We start from the raw sequence: 23,896 nt of genomic DNA, 5'->3' as shown, positions 1-23,896 counted from the left end.
GTGGTCCTGTCCATGTGGACAGGCTGATGCTTTCCTGAGCCCACACTTCAGCCTCAGCACCCTGAGTGTGTCTGCCGCAAGCATGTGAGAGTGTGAGGATGTGATACTTGGGCACAAAGTTAGTAGGTCAGTGGAGGGAGTGTGCTTGACGGTTAAGGCCTCCAAAGATGGCAAAGTTAAGCCTTTCCAATATAAACCATTATCCCCTTCTGCTGCCATTTGGAAGGAGAACTATGACTACGACTAGCAGCAAGTGGAGCAATGGCATCATAGAAACACATCTTTTCATCATTATGTAGAAAATATTTTCCAAAACTATAGTATTTAATGGAATTAAAGAGCAACAGTTTTTTAAAAGCCATTCTACAGAGTTCAGTATCAAGAAGGCAACCAGTCGTTCTATTACAAGTTTAAAAATTTGTGGAAAGATCATTATTCAGATTATTTTACAACAGAGTTTTTCCATATCATTTGGTAGAATTGAAATGGCATTTCTTCTTCAATGACAATGTACAGTTTTTCCCCTCTGAAGGGAATGGAATATAATAAATTAGATGCATTTAAAAAAAAAAATCAAGCACCAAAGAAAATATCGCCTGCATTCATATTTTTTAATTTCAGGAGGGCACAGGAATTTAAAAGTTTCATAAGGAAAATCTGTAATCTGCAATATGACGTGATATACCAGAATAAAACAAGATTTCTGAAGGAAACATTCGTTATTTGGGTTAACTTTCCAGCATACATTTACATAAGGTCCTCAGTGTGTCAAATCCAGCATAATTTCAATGCTAGTCAAAAGACATGTGTTTCCTCTATAAGGAATGCTGTACATTGTTTGCACATGACCACAAACAGTCTCTAATACATTCATAGTATTATGTACCAGTGGGAGTGCCCGCATGTGAGGGCAATAACAACCAATGAATTTCAAAGTGATTAATTAAGCCAGAAATGTCTGCTCTTCCTGTAAATATTTACAAGACCAGAAACAGAAACTAGTACTAGACTGTTATTTGACATATTATCAATATGGAATAGTGCCATGGACATGAAAGACATGTCACACAGGGCAAAAAGTTGACGGTGTCAAGGAAGTTCAACCACAAGTAGCAAACCTTCAAAGGTGTCACAAAGAGCTGAAAGAAACCTGGCAGAACTCTCTCAGCTAGTGGGCCCCTGAGGATGGTGACAGAAAACTAGAAGCAAACAGATCTATAGTCTCTTTCCTAGGCTTTGCAAAAGGAGAGATTTATAGTAGAACATTCCCTGACTTCAGAGGAGATCCTCTCGGTCTGTGTAGCTGTAACAAAGGCCAAAACATGACTCCCTAACTTTAAAATAGTGTCTGCTCCTGAAATGGAAGATTCTGGAGCCAGCAGCATGGCTTTTGTAGAAGAAAAGATTTGTCATAAATGTGCTTGTGACCAAAGATGTGGCAGGTAACTGAAACCGCCCAATAGCTTTGTGCTCTTGTTCTCTGACTCTGCTCTTTGAGATGCTAGTCTGTGTTTGACTGCTACAGGTTTATTCTTTTCCATTAACATTGGATTTGGACCTTAATGTGCAGAGTGTTGTGCATATTTTATGGAAAGAAGGATTCTCAGCACTGGTGAGGCCAGATGTAGAGTACTGGGTCCACTTTTGGGCTCTCCAGTACATGAGAGACATGGACATATCAGAAAGAGTCCAACAAAGGGCCCTGAAGATAAGATTAAGGGTTCAATGCATCTCTCCTGTGAGGAAAGGCTGAGAGAGATGAGTCTTTCAGCCTGGATAAGAGAGGAGGCAGGGGGATCTTAACAATGACCTTGATCTTATCAATACTTTCAGGTTTAAGGAGGGTGTAATGAGCACGGAGCCAGGTTCTCTGCAGTGACACCCAGTGACAGGACCAGAGGCAATGGGCACAAGCTGAAATGCCAGAAGTTCTCTCTGAAAATCACAAAACACTTTTTCACTATGAAGGTGACTGAGCACTGGCACAGGTTGCCCAGAGAGGTTGTAGACTCCACTTCCCTGAAGATATTCAAAAGCTGTCTAGACATGGTCCTGGGCAACTGGCTCAGGGTGCACCAAAAAAGTTCATACGAACATAGGGGTTCCGGTAGCTCCATTACACTAGTGCTATCATGAATACCTGGTCCAAGAAAACCACTGGCAGAGGGGAGCTTGGGACATTGTCTTTGAGATCCAGGAGATCTCTCTCTTCATCTCTTTTGCTGCACAGTCTGTGGGGCTCCTTCTGCAGCTTCCTTGCTTGGTGACCTGTGGGGCAGTGAGCCCACCACCCTGAGATCCAGAGGCACCTCTGCAGCCCATCCTGGAGAACCATGTCCTCCCTCAGAATCTCTGGCTGAAATGTCACCCTGAGGTGCCGGGGATAGCTGTTCCTGGCGGTGCTGCCTACCTCACCCTGCAGCATGTTATTACCATTGCAGGGCCCATGCTTACTCCTTTCAGCACAGCACCTGGTCCCTGCCATGCACTCTGTTGCACGCAGTGTTCCATCTGTGCTCAGGGCTGCAAGGACAGCCTGTACCTAGGGTTATCCCTGGTAGGTGCAAGGGAGAAAGAGCTCTCAACCCTCTCTGATCAGGATTCAGCTAGTAACAAAGCCCAAAGGACCTTTTGATCAGGAATAGCCTGCCAAGCTTGTTAGAGGCTGCCAGAGCTTGTGAGAAATCACAGCCTCCTGTTGCTACCGTTTCCTAGTGGCAGCAGGCACTCTGATATTCTTCAGATAGTTCTGGTAATCAGTGGCCTACAGACTTTCAAATGTTGGTTTAATACTTTAGCTAACTATCTTTCCACTGTGTTCAGTCTTTTGCCCTCCTTTAAGGCTCTGTAGGAGCCACGTCCTACTTGAAGATTTCTTTCCTTGTGTTGTTCATAGATTCTAAACTGGGCAATAGGCTACGCTGTCATCAGCTGGAATTTGATGAGCAGTGGGATAAAAGACCATATGATGTGATTTTTCATAACAGGAGGGGCTGCATTTGTGAGCTTGGGCTGACTTTCACAACCATACAGCCCAGCTCCCACCCCAGGTTCTCTATTTAAAAAAAAAAAAGGAATAATTCCTTTATTTAAATAGAAAATCAAATTTAAAGAAATATTTTTGAAATAAACTACTTTTGCATAAGCAGGAGACAAAGTTTTCTTCCTAGCTCTCACTCTCCTAAGCTCATGTGAAATGAAGCTGGGAGCTGGCATTCTGGCACACACAGCTATAGTGAATGATACCCACCAAAGTACTTGAGGGAAAGAGGATCCTATCTGGAAATCACAGGTGCTGCCAGCTTGAAGGGTTGTCTTGGGAAGAAACAAGGAGGCATAGGTCATTTCTCAGCCTTCCTCCTATGTTCCTCTGCCAGACCCCAGCCCTCAGTTTGGAAGAGACTGATACAAAAGGAAGAAGTGGACAAGACTAGCTTTCCCTTGGATTTTTGGTTTCAGTGGAACAGTATGGGGTAAAGCCATGGCTTTCATGGGAGCCTAAGGGCTGTTAGGTGGAGGGAGATAAGCCCCAAAGGCCTATGAGGTGCCAAATAGTTTAGATAGTGCTGCTATGCATTGCTGCTGCTGCTAAGTAACACTGATAAGAACTTTCATTCTAAGGACATACATGAAGGTTAAAGAAGCACCTTAACAGACTAAATAAATTAACCTTTTTGACAAATATCTAAGCAAATATATTTTTAAATGTATATTTTTTCTATTCTCTTCTTTTATTCATCATGTTGTGTTTTACTTTTGTGTGTTTTACTTTAATGTTTTTTTTAATAAAAAACTGAATTTTGTTTCAATTGCCCATGAACTACATGGGAAAAGCAGCTGTATTTATTTATTTATTAAGTCAAATAAACTGTGAGCTGAAAAAAAACCCAAAGCAAGAAAGACATGAGGCCAGACGCGTCCAGCTTATTTGGTAAAACGCAAAATCTACCACTGTAGCATTGCTGATTCATTTCCTCTGAGATTTTCCTGACTAAAGTAATATTTGGGTGTCAATGACACACACAGAGGTAGCTGATTTTCCCTTGGCACTAACTGTGAAGGACAACAGAAAGGATAAATTTAAGCCAAATTCGTGCTCTCTGGCACCTTGGAGCTCCAACCTTCCAACCTGTATCCAGCTACAGGAGTACCTGAAAGGATTCAAACAGCCAAGAATATTGATACTGGGGTCCAACATGTCCTCTCTGCTAGTGATTGTCCTCCTCTGCTGGAGGAGGGTAGAAGTGCCCTAAGCCATCCCAGACACTGGGCTCCCATGGTTGTGTCCACCTCCTCCAGTGATACCATCTCATTGTCCCTGTGAAACTCAGCTCCTTGTTGGGGTGGGATGGGAAGACTGTCAGGGAGCATGGCCAGGGTAACACGTTCCTTTAGGTGTTCAAAACACCTTGCCATACAAAAACAGCCCTACAAATGCATGCTGATGACAACAATGGCTTCCCTGGGTGAGAGTTGCTTGCTTGGCACCCTGGAACCAGGCTTAGCTTGCCCCCTTTTAAGTTTCCGAGGTCATAGCATGTTCTCGACCCGTATGAAGGCAGGGGAGATGAGAAAGAAACATGTTTCTATTGCTGGATCTGTTATACAGCCAATGATGGCAATTAACAATCAGGAATAATCTTATTTTTTAGGATTAACCCATTTCGGGCATCCTGATTTTTTGTGCACAGTCACACAGCACTGATATACATTATTTCTGATTATTGACAGAGTCCTAAATAAGACTTTATTTCATGGGTTCACATCACAAGCTGGCAGGAATGGAGATTCTTTTTTATTCAGTTTTGATTTGACATTATGATGCAAGGTATCTCCTGAGTAAAATTCAGTTTTCTTCTTGTTTGCACTGTCTGTCCCTCAGGATTTTTTAGCAAGATTTGAAATTTCTTTAGCACAAGAACACACAGGTTAAAGACAAATACAATTAATCGGAACTGTTTATAAAAAAAAAAAATAATGTGAACCTAGCTATTTTTCCCTTATTCATACGAGTAGCTGCACTGACCTTAAGGGCTTCGCTTGCATGGTTAAGTGTTGCTCATGTGAATTATCATGCCATAATCCTCTGCTGTACGTGGAAGCAGGGAAATTCAGCATCTATTTGAATATGTTTTTCTGTGCTCAGTGAGAGCTGACTTCACTGCACAGCAGACAGGCATTCATGGCAGCATGATCCCTTTCTGCATTTCCAGAAGGGAAACAGCTAAATCAACTCACATGTGAGAAACAGAAAGACCAAAGGCCACCAGTCTCCTAAGCCACGTCTGCTTTTGTGGCAAATGTCCTCTGAAGGGCACACATTCATTCGTTACCTTGTGGACTCCTGCTTGTAGATGTCAATGATGTTCTCCACCAGCAGGTTCCTCTGCAGCCCATACACGCCATGCCGGTCAAGGACCACTTCATGCCTGCAGGAGGGACAACGGAAGCGGCCTCCGGATGCCACAGTTGTGCCTCCCCTGGTCGGCAGGTAGGGGTTGGAGGCCTGCTCTTGCCAAGCAGCACAGGGAGAGGTGAGTAAGGCCATGCAAAACCCACAAAAACCTCTTTCAAAAGCTCTAGGGCAAACCCATGCTTACAGCAAACCATAGGAATGGTTGGACTCGATGATCTAAGAGGTCTTTTCCAGCCTAGAGATTCTATTTGCCAACATGCCCAAGGAGAGGACAGGTCCAGCAAGGCGCCCCCAGGAAAGCACACGGTGACTGCAAGGTGAAGGGCTGATTGCTCAGCTCACACACGCGGCCACATCCCTGCAGCCAACAGGTGACACGTGAACCTGCTGTGAGTTCATCCCTGGCCCCTAAGGATGCTTAACTTCTCCTTTAAATCACATCCCCCATTCCCCAAGTCTTACTGGCTGTCAAGGCAATTCACTGAAACATGCAAAAATCTGCTTTTCCATTCATTTCAGTCAGTGCTGCTCTGGAAGAGGAGCCTTCTGTGGGAAGAAACGTACCTGGAAGATGTCGCTGGCGCATTTCCGACAGAGATTGTGCTGACAGGGCAGGATGACCACGGGCTTGGTGAACATCTCCAGGCAGATGGGGCAAATGAGCTGTTTCTCCAGGTTATCCATGGTTTGCTGCTCTTTGGAGAAGGACTTATAGTTCAGAGAAGTGCTCATCCCTAGCTTTTCCAGGGGCATACGCTCAGGATCACGGCCTCGTGGAGGAGTTTCCGGGTTAATTTCCTTTGAAATAGGTCCAAGGCTACGCTGTGATTAGAGACTCTCTGGGTTGCTCTGGCTGGAGGACATTGTTTAAACGAGGGGCTGCAGGGAGCCAGGGCTGTTTTTAGCAGCACGGCGTCACAAGATGCTGTCCTGCCATGTCCATATAAGCGCGTGAGAGGAGGACAGGCTGGGACAGGTGACGGCTGATGGGGGACAAGGGGGGGTGGCCAGTGGGGCCCTGGGTCTCCTCACTCACACATGGTGGCCTTCACCTCTTGAGGAGGAGGAAGGTGAGCGATAAGCAAACACAATCCCTCCCCCGCTTATATCTGCACAGCAGCAGAGAGTATAGGGATGCCCCAATCTGCCCAGCTACACACTACATCCTAATGAATACTCTGTTTTGAGCAAGGAGTTGTGGCCATGAGATGCAGGACATAATTTTGCCTGTGTGTTTCAACAGGCTCCAGGATCTTGCTTTTCCAATGAGTGAAGCACATGCTGTTGCTGGAGAAGACAATAGGAGTGACAGCCGAGCTGGAGTTCAAACCCTTCAGGGTTTAAACCCCCTTCAAAACCAGCTGGAAAAAAATGCCTGTCTCTAACTGTACTTAAGTTTCTTCTGATATGAATTTTTTTAGGAGCTGCGACATAAGAATGTAACATGACTATTCAAGCTGTAGCTCCAAAGCAGCTTAAATATGCACCAAGAGCATTATATGAATTTCTTGATGAGAAAGAGACAGAAGAAAAACTGTATGAAAAGCTTTCATTTGTACTGCTAGAGAATAGGTGCTAATTGTATATACTCTCTCTCCACATAGTTTAATTCAAATATAATTTAGTTTTGGGCACTGCTGTGTTTATAACTGTTTATTAGACACTGATATCCCTCTCAACTTGGCACTTGTTCCAGAGTTATTTTTAAAACAACAATTTCCCAGATAATCTGTGGCATGTGATGCCTGATCTTAAGGGAAAGCCATCTGTGATTTTACTTGCCAATAATTTATCACACAACTGTACAAGCAATAAGTATCTCATCCTCAAATTTAAGTCTTAATTGCTCATGTACTGTATAAAATCACTTTGCCGCTGTACTGTACATGTAATCAGAATATTGTCTTCTCTTTTAATCAAAAACTACAATACTTTCCCTGATAAGTGTCTTGTAGAAAGCTTTCATATTTATTCTACCTTGTAACTGTATAGGGCTTGCATCTGAAATATATTTTAGAACGGCTAAGAGAATGCCCTGTATGAGAGGGCCTTAGGGGCAGACACCCAACACCAAAGCAGGTCCCTTTATCCGCATGCAACACCAATATGGAAACTGTACACTTGGGAAAAGTATAAAAGAAAAGGTTTTCATTGATGGCTACATGAAAATAAGAACTATTCTCTAGATGCAATGGCAATGAATCACATTAAATTAAATATTTTATTGACTATATTATTTTCAATACCTGGCATACTTTTTAAGTGTTTGGGTGAAATCCTGTACCCATTTGCAGCCCACCAAACTGGAATTTCCCCTATGTAAATATATATTTTTGTCAGCAGTCACATAAAAAAAAAAATAGATTTTTTTGGATTTTGTTTTCATGAGAAATTTGAGATAGCTTAGTTAAACCCATTTGAAATTGCATCTTTGCTTCAACTGCCTTGTGCAGGCATGAGCCTGGAGCTGAGCAGGAGAAGCTGCTCCAGCAGCTGAACTGCAGACAGCTGGGGCTTTGGCAAGGCTGGCGGGGAGCCTTTCCTGGCAGCAGTGAGAAGGTATTTCTCTTCTTCCCCTCCCCTGTGTGGCTGGGTCAGAGGTGACTTTCACGTCTGGAGGAATTTGAATGTCTCATTCCTACCCTTCAAACTCTGAGTCAGCTGCCCCTTGCGCATCAAAACCTGCTTTAATAAGGGGCTTTGAATTAGATGAGGAAAGCCATCCTTGCCTGGTGAGGCAGGCACTTCCACCTCACTGCACAGGCAGAAACAGAGAAATCCTGGGAGGAAAAGTCATAAATGTCAGTGCACAGAAACACCTGCATATGGCGATGTAGGGAAGGGGGTGTTCTTGGCATGGAAAAAATCTGGGGGATAGTGATGCTGTGTTGACCCTTTGGACAATGAACTGAGGCACCTCTCAGGGTGGAATGTGCCTCTGGGATGTAATTCTGGTGAATTTATATCCTTTCCTATGGTAGCCCGTAAAATCCTTCTATTAACAAGCCGAATGTGACGCCTGATGCATCTGCAGAGAATACCTGATGGCAACAAGGTGAAGGATAGACTGCTGCTGGTTTTCTACTTCCTTCATGCTGAAGCATGCTAATACGTAACAGATAATAAACAACACCACCACAAAAAGGAGCTGACAAAACAAGGATAAATTCACCTTCTGCAGACAGGCCTAAGCTGAGATGTTTCTGGCAGGAATATGTAGTTCAGATATGAAAAATTAGTACAGGTTTTTCTGTCAAAGGGTTATGAACCACTTGCTAAGTAAAGAAGTGTGGAGCCTGAGCTCTATTTGTGAAGGCTGCATAAGAAATTCCAGTAAAGCCACACATTGTATGAGTGTGCTGCAACAAGGAGAAAGAAAGGAGCAAAGCCTGAGAACCATGGGACAGTCCTGACTCTAGTGTTCAGCAGAGATTGCTTAGGCTGGACTTCAAAGGATCTGTGCTGAGAAAAGAGCCTGGCATCCTCCTGTCTCTCTCTTGCAGGCCTGTTACCCTCTTCCCCTCCTTCCACACCTGCAAGGGAATACCATCAGCACACATAGCTCTTCACCTCCACAGTCACCAAGCCCAGCCATCTCTGAAGACTAACAAAGGCTGGGAGGACCTGCTTTAACCCCACTGATGGACAAAAACTCAAGAAGAAAATAAAGTTTAGTAACGATTTTTTTTCAGTATTACTTGCTTACCTGGGAATGTTACCTGACTTCGTTGACACAACCAGAACACTAGTTCCTAGAGATATGCTTGCTTTTACAGGTATTGCTTCTAACTCCTCTATTTTTGCAGTTGAATAACAGCTTGTGGACTGTGGACTGACAGCCAGGAGAGTCTGGAAGGCTGGCTGCAAAGCAGTGGGTTTAGGAGAGGGATTTGGAGGAGGAAAGAGAGGTTGAGTGGTGTCCAGGTTCAGGTTTCAAGTGCTATAATGACATCCCAGGGTTTTGCATTCACAGAGTTCCCCTCTTAAACCTCTTATCTTGTATGAACATTATGAAGCTCTCGTGTGTCTGTCACAGAAAATCTGCCCTGTGGCTTTCTTGCATGACTGGAAAACAAAGAGAAAAAGTGTATTTTTGCCAGAGGATAACTCCCATGTGCCTTATCTCCCCTCCAAAATTAGCCAAGACAAAGCCCACTCTGCAAGCACCAGTCTCCTTGCCCAAGCATCCTTGCCTGGGCACAGTGGGTTGTGCAGAGCAGTTTGGTCCATGGGGTGATGGTACCTCACCTTCCGCCTGTCCTAGGGGAAAAGCAAGCTCCCTGCCACCCCTGCCACCCAGCCCAGGGGTGGGTAGACCACTCCACTGGCAGTTGCCTAAAGCAGGTGGGCAGCTGCCCATCCTCCCTTGGGCAGGTATAGACACACACCCCCAGCCCACGGCTCTCCCAAGATTGGCAGGGCTCATCTGAGGGCTTTGCATGAGAGTTCAGCTGCTGGAAGAGGACAGGAACGGTGAGATCCCTTGCAGGGCAAGGGACCCATGTGCTTGTCTCCTCCCAGCTTTGCCCTGCCTAGTTCACCTCCAGTGAGAAGTCCTGGCTGCCCAAGCAATACAACATCCTATTAAAAATGAGGTGGCTGCCTCCATTTCTGCCCACATGAATGTGAGACTTAGAGTCAAATGACAATGTGATCTTCCCCTCTCCCTATTCTGCTAACTCTGCTTGTTGTTTGGAGTGAAAATATTTGCATTTTTAGCCAAGCATCCCTAGGTAGGTGTGAGACCTTCCATCCATCTACCCTTTCATCTGTGTCCATTTACCCTGTAGTCCCTGAGCAGTGGGTGGTGGGCACTGGCGTTCCCATCTACTGATGGCACGTTGCAGAAACTCAGATTTCACTTATATTTGCAACAACGTACTAGACCAGTAAGCCAGCTCTAAGACGAAGCCCTCCAACTGATAGAAGCCCAAACTTCAAAGGGTATTTTGCACTACATGGTTTTATAGTGATCACTAGATATCCCATGATAAACACAGAAACTACTCTTGTATGAGATTCAATTTACGCAGCAAAGATGGCCTTTGCAACAGAGAAGTGGTTTCAGAAGCAGTTGCCTTTTGAGACTGACATTTTTATACTCAACATACACAACAGTCTTAGTGTGCCTCATTCCTGAGGATAGGCCATATGAGGCCAGTATTTAAAGAACTTCTAAAAACAATCTGAGGGATGGTTTCAGATCTCCAGGAAAACAAGGATGAGCAAACAGGGTGACGACATCTTTCAAAATTTCATTTGGCACATACAAAATCACAGCAGCAGGGGCAAGCTCAAAGCATTTCTAAGGGTAAATCGCTGGGAACGCATCAAACGTGCAGGAGCACAGGATTTCAGGGACAGGCTACAGAGGACACTCAGGGGGGATAATGTTGCCCTTTTCTTTAGAATAGGAGACGGACACTTACCCGAGCTGAATTGTGCTCAAAAGCAGCCTTCTCTGGGCTTATCCATGTTCAAAGAGTTTCATGGCTTGCAGTCAACAGACAGAAATGTGGGATTAAAGGCAGATTAACTAGATTATAATTTCTCTTCCAGATTCATCAGTGGTACCAACACAAATTATAGCTGACAAACCTCAAAGATTTGGATTACAAGACCCTGAAACTGGGAGAGTCCATGGATAAACTCCATCAAGGAGTCACCCCCACACATCATGGTTCTGCCATTGGCAGGACACCAAGCCATGAGGTCTCTGCTCCTGGATGCCTGCCTGGGAGAGGGAGGGTCCTGTGTCCTCCTGCTGCCCTCGAACAATGCCAGCAGATCAGCATGGACCTGAGTGTCACCCAGCTTGAGGGGCCACAAAGAAACAGAAAGCCCTTACAACAGAAAGTCCTGGTTATCACACAGTCCTCGAGATCAGAATGAGAAATAGTGGTTGGGCTGTGCTCTTCAGGTAGGCGAGTTGACCCCAAACAATGATTCAGACAAGGCATTTATAACCTTTCCTGCAATTATCTGTTTTCTCAAAAGTCTCAATATCAGTGAGCCCAAAAGGATAGGTTGCCAGTGCTGTGGAAAAACAAACATGAGATTAGCCATTCAGGATCTCCCTGAGCTATGCACAACTTTATCAGCCCAGAGGAACCCAAATCTTCATCCTTTCAACACATTACTGCTGGGAGGAGACTGTATTTCACACAAAAGGCATGAAAGTATTTTCTAAGTACTGTATGGAGAAAGTACTGCATGTTGGGGAGAAACAGCCCTGCACTGCTGCCTGCCTAAAAATAGGTCCTCTCCAGGGCTTAGGGGACAAGTTTCATAGATAACAGGCACAGACTTGCTTTTCCACATCCCCAGATATGCCCTGCAGTGAGAATGGGACATGAATGAAGAAAGGATATAAATAAAACAAAACAAAACCAGTTAGAAAAATGGCAGAACCCCACTTTCTCTTGAAAACAAGTGCTTTAGGTGCACAGTCCCCTGCTTTTCAAAATGAGCCTTGATGCTTTCCCTTCTATCACAGTGTCCTATAGGAGCCTGTTCATAAATCACCGCTAAATATCTCCTCTGCTGCCAGAGAGGAAGGACTGGTGTCTCCTTCCCAAGTTTCTGCGTTTTATGGAATAGTACAGGTATTTAGTGCTGGGTTAGCAGCGGAGGAGTCAGTGCTTTTACATTGGGGCTGGACACAGGTGGCACACAATGGCAGTGTTAGGGGGCCTTTCGAGTACACCAGAATTTAAAGAAAATGCAGTTACAGATGTTTAACAGTAGGAATTTTAGCTTGGGAAAAGATTTCATTTCTGCTCTGGCCTTAACAGCCCATAGTGCTCCCTTTAAGCCCCACAACCACAACCTCCAGGTCTGCCATTAAGAAAGCACTGAGAGATGCTCAGTAGTGAAGTGACTTGTGTTTCACAGCACAGATCCAGCTCAGGCTTCCCAGCTGGCATCAGCTCATCACCTCGCAGAGGTACAGCCCTGACCCAGCGTCATATTTCTCCCTTGCCCTAGTCTGTTCAACATTAGCCATTCTTGATGCTATTTCAGCACATCCCCTACATAGCTCAGCTGGCAGAGCAGAGAAGTGCGAGTATTCTTTTCTCGAGGACAATGCTTAGGTCTGTAGTTCACAGGGGAAACTAGTTTTAAGAGTTACACTCAGCACATGACTTCATACGTGTTAGAGACCTGCTGAGACTCCACCCTAGCTTCCTAAACTGATCTGGGTTATATATTCATCAATCCCCATCTTGAAGGTCACTCATCCAGGACAGTCAGTGCTGGAAGATAAAGGATTGAATGTTATGGCATTATTGTTAAGCAAAAACATGGGGGAGGGAGGACGTGGCGGGCAGGAAAGTTTTCAGACAGCAAGACTTCATCTGACTTGGTTGAGCACCTCCATAGCAATGGTGGCAGTGGTGGCACCTCTCTCTTTTAACTTTTCTTCTCCTGCTGTCTTTCAGATTTCTAATATCCTGCCATGTCTTTCTTTGCCCTGTAAATGCTCTTTAGGTGTATAGTGAAACCAGCATGACTATTCATTTCTGAGTGCCAATGTCTTTTTTTTATTTCAAGTCAGATTAGAAGAGCAAATTTGCCTTTTGGACATTTTCCAGCCAAGTTCTTTCTCCAACTCCCTCATGTGAGATTCCTGTGTACAGGAGCACAGTACATGAAAGAGAGAGATGCAGGTGTTTGCAAGGACAACAACAGCTGGGAAAAGTGCCTTCAAGCAGGACAGGAGTTGAATTAATGGATTTTAAGGTATGATCAGGAATGCCATCCACTGTGACATTGCGTTCACCGTACCAAGCAACAGTCTATCAGATTAATGTCCTTTGGAATCATCACTTTAGGAAGCATCTCAAGCACGCCAGCCCGCATCCCCACACATGCTGTTGCATCCCCATCTCCAGTCAGGCTGTTCCACAGAAGTTAGCCATTCTGGTTCTGGCTGAGTTTATGGAATGCAAGAGAAGAAAGGGCAGACAGCAAGTCTTTTGGCCACAGAACAAATCAGATTTTGAGTGTCTCTTCGAAGGCTTTTACCTTGCTATGGAAGGGGCAGCTTTGCAGTAAAATTTGTGTTTTACTTGGGCTGCCTCACAGTGCTCATCTGTCACTGTGAAGTTCTATCTCCTCTGCAGTCAGGGTTGGGCAACATGAATGAGTATTTCATAGCAGCAAACTGTATCATAGTAATCATAGAATCATAGAATGGTTTGAGTTGGAAGGGACCTTAACGATCATCTAATTCCAACCCCCCTGACATGGGCAGGGACACCTCCCACCAGACCAGGCTGCTCAAGGCCTCATCCAACCTGGCCTTGAACACCTCCAGGGATGGGGCAGCCACAGCTTCCCTGGGCAACCTGTGCCAGTGTCTAACTGCCCTCATTGTGAAGAAGTTCCTCCTTATGTCGGGTCCAAATCTTCCCCTCTCCAATTTATAGCAATTCTCCCTAGTCCTATCACTACATGCCTTTATGAAAAGTCCCTCTCCAGCTTTCTGGTAGACCCTTTCAGGTACTAGAAGGTCTTTATAAGGTCTCCTTGGAGCCTTCTCTTCTCCAGGCTGAACAGCCCCAACTGTCTCAGCCTGTCTTTGTATGGGAGGTGATTCAGCCCTGTGACCATCCTTGTAGCCCTCCTCTGGACCTGTTCCAACAGTTCCATATCCTTGATATGTTGAAGATTCAAGAACTGGACGCAATACTCCAGAGGAGGTCTCACAAGAGAGAAACGGAGAAGCAGAATCACCTCCCTTGACCTGCTGGCCAGACTTCTGATGCAGCCCAGGTTGGCCTTCTGGGCTGTGAGAACATAGTGCCAGCTCATGTTGAGATTCTCATCAACCAGCACCCCCAAGTCCTTCTCCACAGGACTGCTCTCAATCGCATCATCCCCTGTCCTGTATTGAAACTGCACATTGCGCTGATCCACGTGTAGGACCTTGTAATTGGTCCTGTTAAACCTCATGAGATTCACACAGGCCTACTTCTCCAGCTTGTCCAGGTCCCTCTAGATGACATCCCATCCCTCTGGTGTGGCAACTGCACCACTCAGCTTGGTGTCATCTGCAAACTTGCTGAGGGTGCACTCAATCTTGCTGACTACATCATTGATGAAGATATTAAACAGCACCAGTCCCAGTACGGACCTCTGAGGTACACCACTTGTCACGGATCGCCATACAGACATCAAGCCGTTGACAATCACTCTCCTGTTGACCATCCAACCAGTTTCTTAGCCACCAAACAGTCTCAAATTTAGAGAGAAGCATGTTGTGGGGGACCGTGTCAAAAGTTTTACAGAGTGCAGATAGATCACACCCGTCGGTTTACCCGTGTCCACTGCTGTGGTTACCCCATCATAGAAAGCCACTAGGTTTGTCAGACAGCATTTGCCCCTGGTGAAGACACGCTGGCTGCCATTAATCACCTCCCCATCCTCCATGTGCTTTAGCACAGCTTCTAGGAGGATCTGTTCCATGATCTTCCCAGGCACCAAGGTAAGGCTGACAGGTCGGTAGTTCCCAGAGTCATCTTTTCTACCCTTTTTAAAAATGGGGACAATGTCACCCTTCTTCCAGTCACCAGGGACTTCTCTTGACTGCCATGACTTTTCAAATATCATGGAGAGTCGCCCGACAACCACATCAGCCAATGCCCTCAGGACTCTAGGATGCATCTCATCAGGTCCCATAGACTTATATGTGTTCAAGTTCCTCAGGTGGTCATGAACCTGATCCTCCCCTACAGTGGGAGGGGCTTTACCTCCCTGGTTCCCATCTTTTTGCAATCTGATATTGCGATCTGGCGAGAAGACCAAGAGTTTGGGACCTTCTTCCTCCCCACCCCAAATTCTCCCCCTGCCTCCACCTCACCTAGCCAAGCACAGCCTGTCACCAACCCTCCTGGTGACCCCAGCCACCAGCAGTGAGGGAGGCTGCTCTGGCATTATGTGCAAGGGAAGGAATGCTGCCATGACCCAGCAAGGCCTGACCTCTCTTGTTCTACCACTGCAATCAAGAAGCCAGGAAAACTGGCACTGCCAACCCTATATCCCCCTACCACAACCACTCTTTGGGGAAGGAAGCCGGGGTTGAGGACGTGTATCTGCAAGGTGCAGGGAAGGGCTGGGTTCTGGTGGCAAAGCAGAGTGCAGGATCGATGCCAGAGCTGCAATGTGCTTCTCTTATCACAGCATATAGAGTTACACTGCTAATGAAGCACATGGCTGCCTGCATGTAGCCTGCAAGAAAGAAGAGGTGGTGCAAAGTCAGTCCTGTGATGGATCTGTTTATCGCAAATTTTGCCTCCTCATGTCACTTGTATTCCTATTTTTCCAATGCTGTGGGGTCAGATCTCCCTCATCTCTATTCCATTGTGCAAATAGAGGGAATCTTGCTTCAGGGAGTCCTTGGAACATGACAAGCTGGAGCAGGACACAGCATGTTTCTGCTGCTTTTGACAATCCCAAAGACTGTAATGAAAACATGAGAGGGGTGATAATAGATTTATGTACATGTAGACTACAGATCACATCTCTTCCTAGTAATTGTTCAAAAGCATTTCACAGCAAGGTGCCAGCTTTGCAGCACCATCACTTTGTGAAGAAATTTATATTCAAGGTGCCTTTTAGGCCTCGGTTCCCTCTATCCCAGAGTGATGCTTCTGCCACTTGCCATCACACTGCTGGGACTGGGGCTGCTGCGGGTTTCTGCCAGGAGTGTCTCTCAGGATTGCATCTCTCATCCTTTGATAGCTCAGCTCCCAGGGTGGAGGGTTGTGGTGCTCTCAGAGTAATCCTTAGTCATTGGTTCCAATGCAAGCTCAAAGGAGAGTGTTGTTTTTTGGAGTTTTTTGTGGGCAGTAAGGTTCCTGCCTATCACTGAGCTTATTATTGGACCCCTGACAGACACACTGAAGAACCTCAGGAGTTGGGCCTGGGACCAGTCTCTCACTCCACACTAAATGGTGTCCCAAATTACCTCTGCTAGCAGAGGATGCCTCTGCCATCCCTGACCAGAGACCGTACTCCTGCAGCCAAAATGGGTCAGGTATGTGCACCCCAGAGAATGTGTCTGGAGATCCTGACATGAGTGAGGTGACCACAGTTCACTGAAACCTTCAGCAAGCAATGCCAGTGGGCAACCAGCAATACTGAAATCTCATTCAGTCCCAGAGAAATGAAGCAAAACCTCAAATTAAACCATTTATCCATGACAAAACCATGTATATGCATCCAAATTAGATTATATCTATGGACTACTTAAAAAAGCCTAACAGTCTCCTGCACTTACCCACCTAAACCAGCAAGACCTCTCACCTGTTACCAGCCATTGTGCAGATGATTGCCCTGAGAAGGTACAGTGCTTCCTTAAAAGCTTCCTCTGCATGTCGTGGCTCTGGCTACATTCATTGGGCTGCTCCTGATATGTAGGGTTTCAAAGCCAATTCCCTGGGCTGCCCGCAGACTTTAATCTGAAATATGTCCAGACTGGCTGCTCATTCCCAGGAACTGAAGTCAGCCGTTGTTCACTTCCAGGGTGAAGCAAAGGGCTCTTTATCAAGCCAAGTGTCACCCAGTCAGTCATGAAGAAGGTGACAACTCTCCTATCCTTCCTCTGCTGACTTCTTAACGTGTTCCTGTGTGAAATGCTCTTCATGCTAAGCCTCACAGGTCGTATCAGGCAGGAAATAAAGCATCTGAAGGGGCCAACATGTAGGTCAGGAAGCTCCACCTTTTCCACCTTGGTGAAGACATTTGTATCCTTTCCCTCACTTTATAGCTGGTGAGTGTTTCTGAGGGAAGCGTGCCCATCTAGCGAGTAAGAGGTGTTGGGATCAGTGCCTCTGCTTTCAGGGCCCTGGCTGATGTTGTCTGCACTCCTGCCCTGGCCCCACATGTGGCTAGAGTTGTCCAGGGGGCAGAAAAGTGCTGGACCACTTTTCCAGTATAGGGAGGAAACTGTGCTGCCAGCAGGCAAATGGGTATCTCTGTGTAGTCCCTGTGTGAGACGACTTTGCAAAACTGGAAGGAGAATTTGCAAAGGGAAGTGGAAGATGAGGAGGGAAAAAGACATGATATCAGGGTAAGAAAGAGGTCAGCGCACAGCAGTCCCGGGATGTCCTCTGCATTGAATAAGCACTGCTTCCTTAAACTGAATCCCTAAAGTCCAGCACAACCCCTCCACCTCCTCTTCTACTTCACAGCGTCACAGCAACTTGCTTTTCCTCCTTCCCGCATCAATCTTCAGCTCCTGTTATCCACTGCCACGAATGGAGTGGACAGTTTCACCCTCTCCTGGGAAAGACAAATCCTGCAAACCAAGAAGCATCCTCTGCTCCAGTGGGCAAAAACTGCTCTCCTTGCTCCTGATCCCAGGACCACCTTGAAGCAAGACATCCCCTCCAAACCAAGGCTGACTAGGGACACACACTTTGCCGTGTGCCCACCAGAGTAATGGTGATAAGACAGGGCAAAGAAGGTTGGCATTGTTGCAGAACAAAAAGTTTAAAATGAAAAAAAAAAAGAAAATGATGGCATTAAGGCATTGAGCCATGGCCTTTCCCACGTTAGCACATTCTTAGCACTTGAGCCAACGTATTGCCAGCTGGCCAGGTAATGCTAAATGAATGAAATAATTTTAAATTGGCCAAGAGAAAGGGCCAATGTGTCTCCTGGGCAGGGAAGAACTAGGAGGAGCTTCATGCTAAAGCAGTGGACCTCTCTGGAAGGGAAGAATTTATATTTTAGGAGGAAACTAGACATGAGAGGCATTTTGTTCCCTCACTAGGAAATACTTCTTGGTCAACACAGCCTGAGGTGTTAGGTGTGGAGGAAGATAGGTTCCCTGCTCCTCCCTGTGTCAAGGTTGCCTTTGGCGAAATGCCTGGATATGAAGGAATGGCCTTGCTGATTTAATCTTCAAAGCCAGTAACTGAAGCCTGATTTTCTCTCATTTCTCCACCTACCTCTTTTATAAGTTTATCTACCTTGGCAGCTGTGAGTAAATGTTTTTATTTGCTTTTTGCCTTAACCTGTCTCGAATTAAATATGATTTCAGTGTAATTGGATACTAATGACTTGTTCCTTGCCAAAGGATGTGGTAAATCTCTATGCAGAGCTTGGGGCACCTTACAAGCACTCTGGATTGCCAGCTTGTTCTCCATTGTATCCAAAGCATTACTGCATGTGCCTTCCTTCAGCTGCAGGCTCCCCCTGGACAGGCAACAGCCAGGAGGGGAGAAGTGTCTTCTAGAGGTGTATCACCCCCACCTATTTCCAGCTCTTACCTGCATTCACTTCCTCTGCCTGCCACTAGCCTGATTTCCCAGCTCTGGCTCCAGCTTCCTCTAGGCATGAGGATGATTCCCTGCTTGACCAAGGCTCTGCCTCAAATCCTTATTCTTGGCTCCAGCCCTCTCCTACTTTCAAGCAGAGGCCACATCTCTGAGATGTGTTTTCTGAATTTCAGGGCACCACAACACAGCTATTCTTGTATGTAGTACATGCTTCATTAGCCAAAACTGAGTGTCTTTGGTCAGAACAATTCTGTTACAAGTGCATGGAAATATTTTCTAACAGCATTCTTCATCCTGTCATCACAGCAGGGGTAATGTTCCTGGGATCTCTGAGCAAAAAGGTAGGAACCCTCTATCCTGCCTGGTTTGGGCATGTGGTGGATCACTTCTCTAGTTGCCAACTGGAGGAATAGGTGCAAGTCCAAGCTGCCCAACTGGAAAAAGGTGCTACCTCCACCCTTGCAAACTCCTGTTCGCAATTACATTCTTCTTGTTGCTACATGCCTGGCAGCCATTTGGACACGCTCACTCTCTTTCATTCACTTTGTGGTTTTTCAAGATTAATTCAGGGGAAAGCACCAAAACTCATCTGCAGAAGAGGAGGCATTTGCAAGTCTCTGCTTATGAAAGAGCTGCTCTCATCAGTGTGTACCTCCCTACACCAGCCTGCAGCAATCAGGAGGAATTTGGCCTTGTCTTCATCACCCACCTTACTAGCATCTGCAAAAACCCCCAAAGAGAATAAAAAAGAAAACGGAGAATGGAAATAACAGATTGAAAGTAAGGTGTCTGCAGATGCAGAAAATGGCTCTACCTCTCACCTACTGGATACCTTCTCCACTTCTCACATCTTGCTCCCACTCAATGTCGTATACTTTGTTGTTTCAGCACATCTCTCCTCCTTCAGGCTGCAGTTTGACATGCAACAGCAGGCAGCTGAGCTGCTTGCTCTGGCCAGTGGGATGGAGCAGCCTGTGCCTCCTGCTTTCTTCATGCGGGCCCTGATGGCAAGGTCCGTTCCCATCACTTTTGCAACTGCTGAACTGATTCACCTCACTGAACACTAGAAACTTACCCACTTTTTAGCTGGATTATCAAATTGACTCAGGTTGTGGGAGTGTCCGGAGATAACCAGAGCAGGGACAAGGCAAAATGTGTAGCTGACCACAGTGGAGTGGAGAGAAGGAGGAGTGAGACCTTATTACTTCAGAGCAAGGAGCTGCTGAACATTCTCATCCTCTTTTCAAAATATTCTCAATATCCTAACCATTGTCCAGAATATGACACCTTCGGTACCCTGCAAGATGGTTCATGACTTGAAGGAGTGTGCTTACAAGCAAGTCAAGCCAAAAGCCATCACTTATCACAGTAGCATGGCAATATCACTGCTGCTGAGGGAGTTACAGAAGCAATGCATGTTCAGATAGGGTTGCAGATAGATCTGTCTCTAACAGCTCCTGACATTTTCCCTGGCAGTAGGTTATGAGAATCCCATGCTGCTCCTAATGAATGGAAAAAAAAGAGCCATTTATGAGGTTTTATGCTCCCTGATGTCCAAAGCTGGATAATTGGGGTTTTGCTTGTTTGTTTGTTTGTTTGCCTAATGAAGCTAGGGCTAAATATGCAGAGTTTGTTTCCATTAGCCAGGCTCTCTCTAGTACAGACTTGTTTAGGAAAGCCTGAACGGTCAAGTGTCAGGACAGCAATTAAAAGCTACCATCAGAAAGACCCCAGCAGGTCACTGACACCTGGCAATCAGTGATAGGGCAACATATTTGACCATCATCAGATCAGTAACGGGGTCAGAAAAGCAGGTGGCAAACAACACCAGGAAGTCCTGAGGCTGAACCCAAAATGTAATTTATCTGTGAGGTGTTCCCTGGCTCTCCCTGGAAAAGCAAAACTTACTTTGCGTCTGATTGACAAGGCAGAACTGGAAAACAATTTCTGGGATATTGTGGTCTTTGCAGTGCATACCAAGTGACCAAGACCACAGATATCAGGGCAATGGTGTCCTTACTGAATCACCAACAGGTGCTTTGTATGGATTTAAAGGCAAAACCTGTTCTGGCAGTCTGAAGAGAACTATCCTAGCTGAAGGAAGAAAATACAGAGTATAGATCAAGAGAAACTCCAAGGTTGGAGCAGGAACCAACATGCAGATGTGAGCAAAGCATGTCAAAACAGGAGAGGTGATGGTGTGACTGTGGAGTGGGGATTACCAGAAAGACAAAGGGCTGATGCTGTCTTGATACCTTCAGAGCTGGCCTTACCCTTCTGAACAGATAGGCTCTGTGCTGCACCATGCAGTGGGTTCCAGTTATACAAGCCTCTGTCTGTCTGCTGTAAGGCCCTTCTGTGGGGAAGGACCATGTGTGAAGGGGTGAAGCCTGCAAGGCTTTAATTCTGGGCTGTATCAAAAGAAGCGTGGCCAGCAGGTCGAGGGAGGTGATTCTGCCTCTCTGTTTCTGTCTTGTGAGACCTCCTCTGGAGCATTGTGTCCAGTTCTTGAATCTTCAACATATCAAGGACATGGAGCTGTTGGAACAGGTCCAGAGAAGGACTACAAGGATGGTCACAGGGCTGAAGCACCTCCCATACAAAGACAGGCTGAGACAGTTGGGGCTGTTCAGCCTGGAGAAGAGAAGGCTCCAAGGAGACCTTATAAAGACCTTCTAGTACCTGAAAGGGTCTACCAGAAAGCTGGAGAGGGACTTTTCATAAAGGCATGTAGTGATAGGACTAGGGAGAATTGCTATAAATTGGAGAGGGGAAGATTTGGACCCGACATAAGGAGGAACTTCTTCACAATGAGGGCAGTTAGACACTGGCACAGGTTGCCCAGGGAAGCTGTGGCTGCCCCATCCCTGGAGGTGTTCATGGCCAGGTTGGATGGGGCCTTGGGCAGCCTGGTCTAGTGGAGGTGTCCCTGCCCATGTCAGGGAGGTTGGGACTGGATGATCTTTAAGGTCCCTTCCAACTCAGATAATTCTGAGGCTCTTCTTCTACAGCATCATGGATGCTGAGGCAGATCCCACCTCCTCCTCTAACCAGCTGGGATTCCTCCTCCAGACACCAAGGGAGCAGGCAGGCTCAGCTGGCCCCAGTGGCTGCTGGGGGCAGGCGAAACAGTGTTTATGAGCGAAACGGCATGACACAATTCCCATCATTTGGGAACTGCATGATATTATGATGTTTTGCTTTTTTCCTTTCAGCATAGATACTGCAAAAGGTGACACAGTATGAGTCGTTCCCAGCTTGCAAAGCTCACAGTGGAACAACATTAGGTTCAGAGCTTGGACCCAGTTGACAATGGGAAAATGGGATTTCTGCTGCACAGCTTCCACCTGATGCTGCAGAATTTCGAGTTCCCCCCCAAGAACAGCAGCTCAGCAAAGCTGAGAGACAGAAGCAACTTTTCAAAGGGGTCAAAGAACTTGAGCAACAGGGCACACAAAACTCGGCTCCTGCCCAGCAGCTTCGGGGTTCGGTGGTGTTAGGCTTCAGCACAACCCAACCGCTAGGGGCCAGTGGCGCAATGGATAACGCGTCTGACTACGGATCAGAAGATTGTAGGTTCGACTCCTGCCTGGCTCGGTCTTGTTCTTTTTACATCCTCTCCACCCGTATCCACCTGCCTTAATCTCTCGGGTTAACAAACAACCGCACATGGATGGAGGGAAAGATGCCAAATTTGCCAAAAAAGAAAACAGCGGGGAAGCTGGAAGTGCATGTTTCCTCAGCAATGGATTTATTTTGTTAAGTCGCCGAACAATTGTTGTGTGCAGCATCCTTGCAATACTTCAAATGGCTCAACTCCATCTCCAAACAGGTTTATTTTTCAAAAATATTCATTATTACATGAATCTTTTACAGCCCTACAGGAAAACTACAGCACCTAAGCTGTGTGCTTAAAATGTTCAAAATAGATACACTGACAGCAGTACCCAAGTCAAGAAATAATTTCAGGTACTAACAGAATTGGGAAGGATGGTCTCGCATTCCCTGGGGTTTCCCGCTAATGTGATAGCAAGACCGATATCTTCTGTGCACATGCCACGTATCTCTGACTGTATCCATCAGCCAGCACCTTGTCATGCAGCAATGTTTTCACCATCTCTCTTTTGAAATTCTCCAGCCAGTCTGAAAATTTTTATCCTCATATTCTAACTCCCTGAGATTTATTCTATTTCCCCCTTCTTCATGAGAAGAGACAGCTTTGGCTTGAAATGCAAACAAACCTTTACAACACAGGAGCTGAAAATTTCTGTTTGTTGGAACAGACATTCCCTCGTACCTGCCAGGCCATTTAACAACTGCGATCCATCTGTTTCCCTGCCCACCACATGCTAGTGACCCAGCATATCAGAGTGAAATGTCTTCTAAATGGGACTTTTATAATCTCTAGCATCTTTATTTACTAAGTGATACAGATTATTAAATAAGTACTCACACATAGCTTGTTGTTGGGCCTTACTGGAGACTGGATACTGAAATAATTGAGCACTTGCAGGTGACCAGTCACTAACAATTTGCTCCAAAATGAAGTATTTAGCAAGCTAAACTATCATCCAAGCACTGACTTGGTTGTTATTGTAGTAAAAAGCATTTAGTACATTTAAATGCATGAGTATGTCCTAGAAAAGTGGGAAGCTGATCTAAGCAATTACATTAATGTAACAGGATCACAGCTGAAGAGGCAGAATGGTTGCTTAGCATGTAGCAAGTCCTGACATTGGTGCCTACATTTTCGGAGGCTTGGGGTTGTTGGTTTGGGGTTTTTTGAGTATGTTTTTCCTGGCTTTCATTCTGTTGTATTTTTAGATTTTTTTTTTTTCTTCTCTGCCTTCATTTTCACTTATAGTTAATACACAGCTACACAGAAACACATGCACGTCAACTCTTTCCAGGTGGGTGTGAGGGAAAAAATGTCTTGGAGAAGGAGGTGGAGGTGGCAAAAAGATGGTCCCTTCTCCAGGAAAAACTCTGAGTGTGCTTTTAATTTGTGAGCTATCCTTTAGGACAAAGAGAAAGGGGTGCAACAGAATAGGTGAAAAGGAATGAAAGAATTTGCATGAAATTCTGCAAAAAGTAGGAGCAGAGACAATTATACAAGTAGAAGTGAATCTTAACCAAGAAAAAAAAATCAATCCTGTGGCCCTGGATGGACTCCGTGCACTGTCCCACACCA

The 23,896-nt window shown here is 45.7% G+C and overlaps 1 protein-coding gene and 1 non-coding gene across 8 annotated transcripts in view; one reads left to right on the top strand and one right to left on the bottom strand.

Moving 5' to 3' along the window:
* Window positions 1–6,314, bottom strand: part of TRIM55 (tripartite motif containing 55) — a 38,432-nt gene extending 32,118 nt beyond the window's left edge. For 4 of the 7 annotated variants that reach the window (XM_069854165.1, XM_069854164.1, XM_069854170.1 and 1 more), the window contains exons 1-2: window positions 5,981–6,313; window positions 5,334–5,506 (exon numbers count right to left, since the gene is read on the bottom strand). In XM_069854165.1, coding sequence (XP_069710266.1) covers window positions 5,334–5,506; window positions 5,981–6,169 — 362 coding nt within the window. In that variant the 5' untranslated portion in view covers window positions 6,170–6,313. Of the gene's footprint in view, window positions 1–5,333; window positions 5,507–5,980 lie in introns of all 7 variants that reach the window. The other 3 variants (XM_069854163.1, XM_069854169.1, XM_069854166.1) reach the window with 2 other exon arrangements.
* Window positions 6,315–22,229: 15,915 nt separating this feature from the next.
* TRNAR-ACG (transfer RNA arginine (anticodon ACG)) lies at window positions 22,230–22,302 on the top strand. The gene has a single exon. It is a non-coding gene; the product is annotated as a tRNA-Arg (tRNA).
* The last annotated feature ends 1,594 nt before the right edge of the window (window positions 22,303–23,896 follow it).

The sequence above is a fragment of the Phaenicophaeus curvirostris genome, chromosome 3 (genome assembly GCF_032191515.1).
Source record: "Phaenicophaeus curvirostris isolate KB17595 chromosome 3, BPBGC_Pcur_1.0, whole genome shotgun sequence".
Lineage (NCBI taxonomy): Eukaryota > Metazoa > Chordata > Aves > Cuculiformes > Cuculidae > Phaenicophaeus > Phaenicophaeus curvirostris.
Note: the sequence above shows the minus strand (reverse complement) of the source record. Positions and strands in the feature narration are given on the sequence as shown.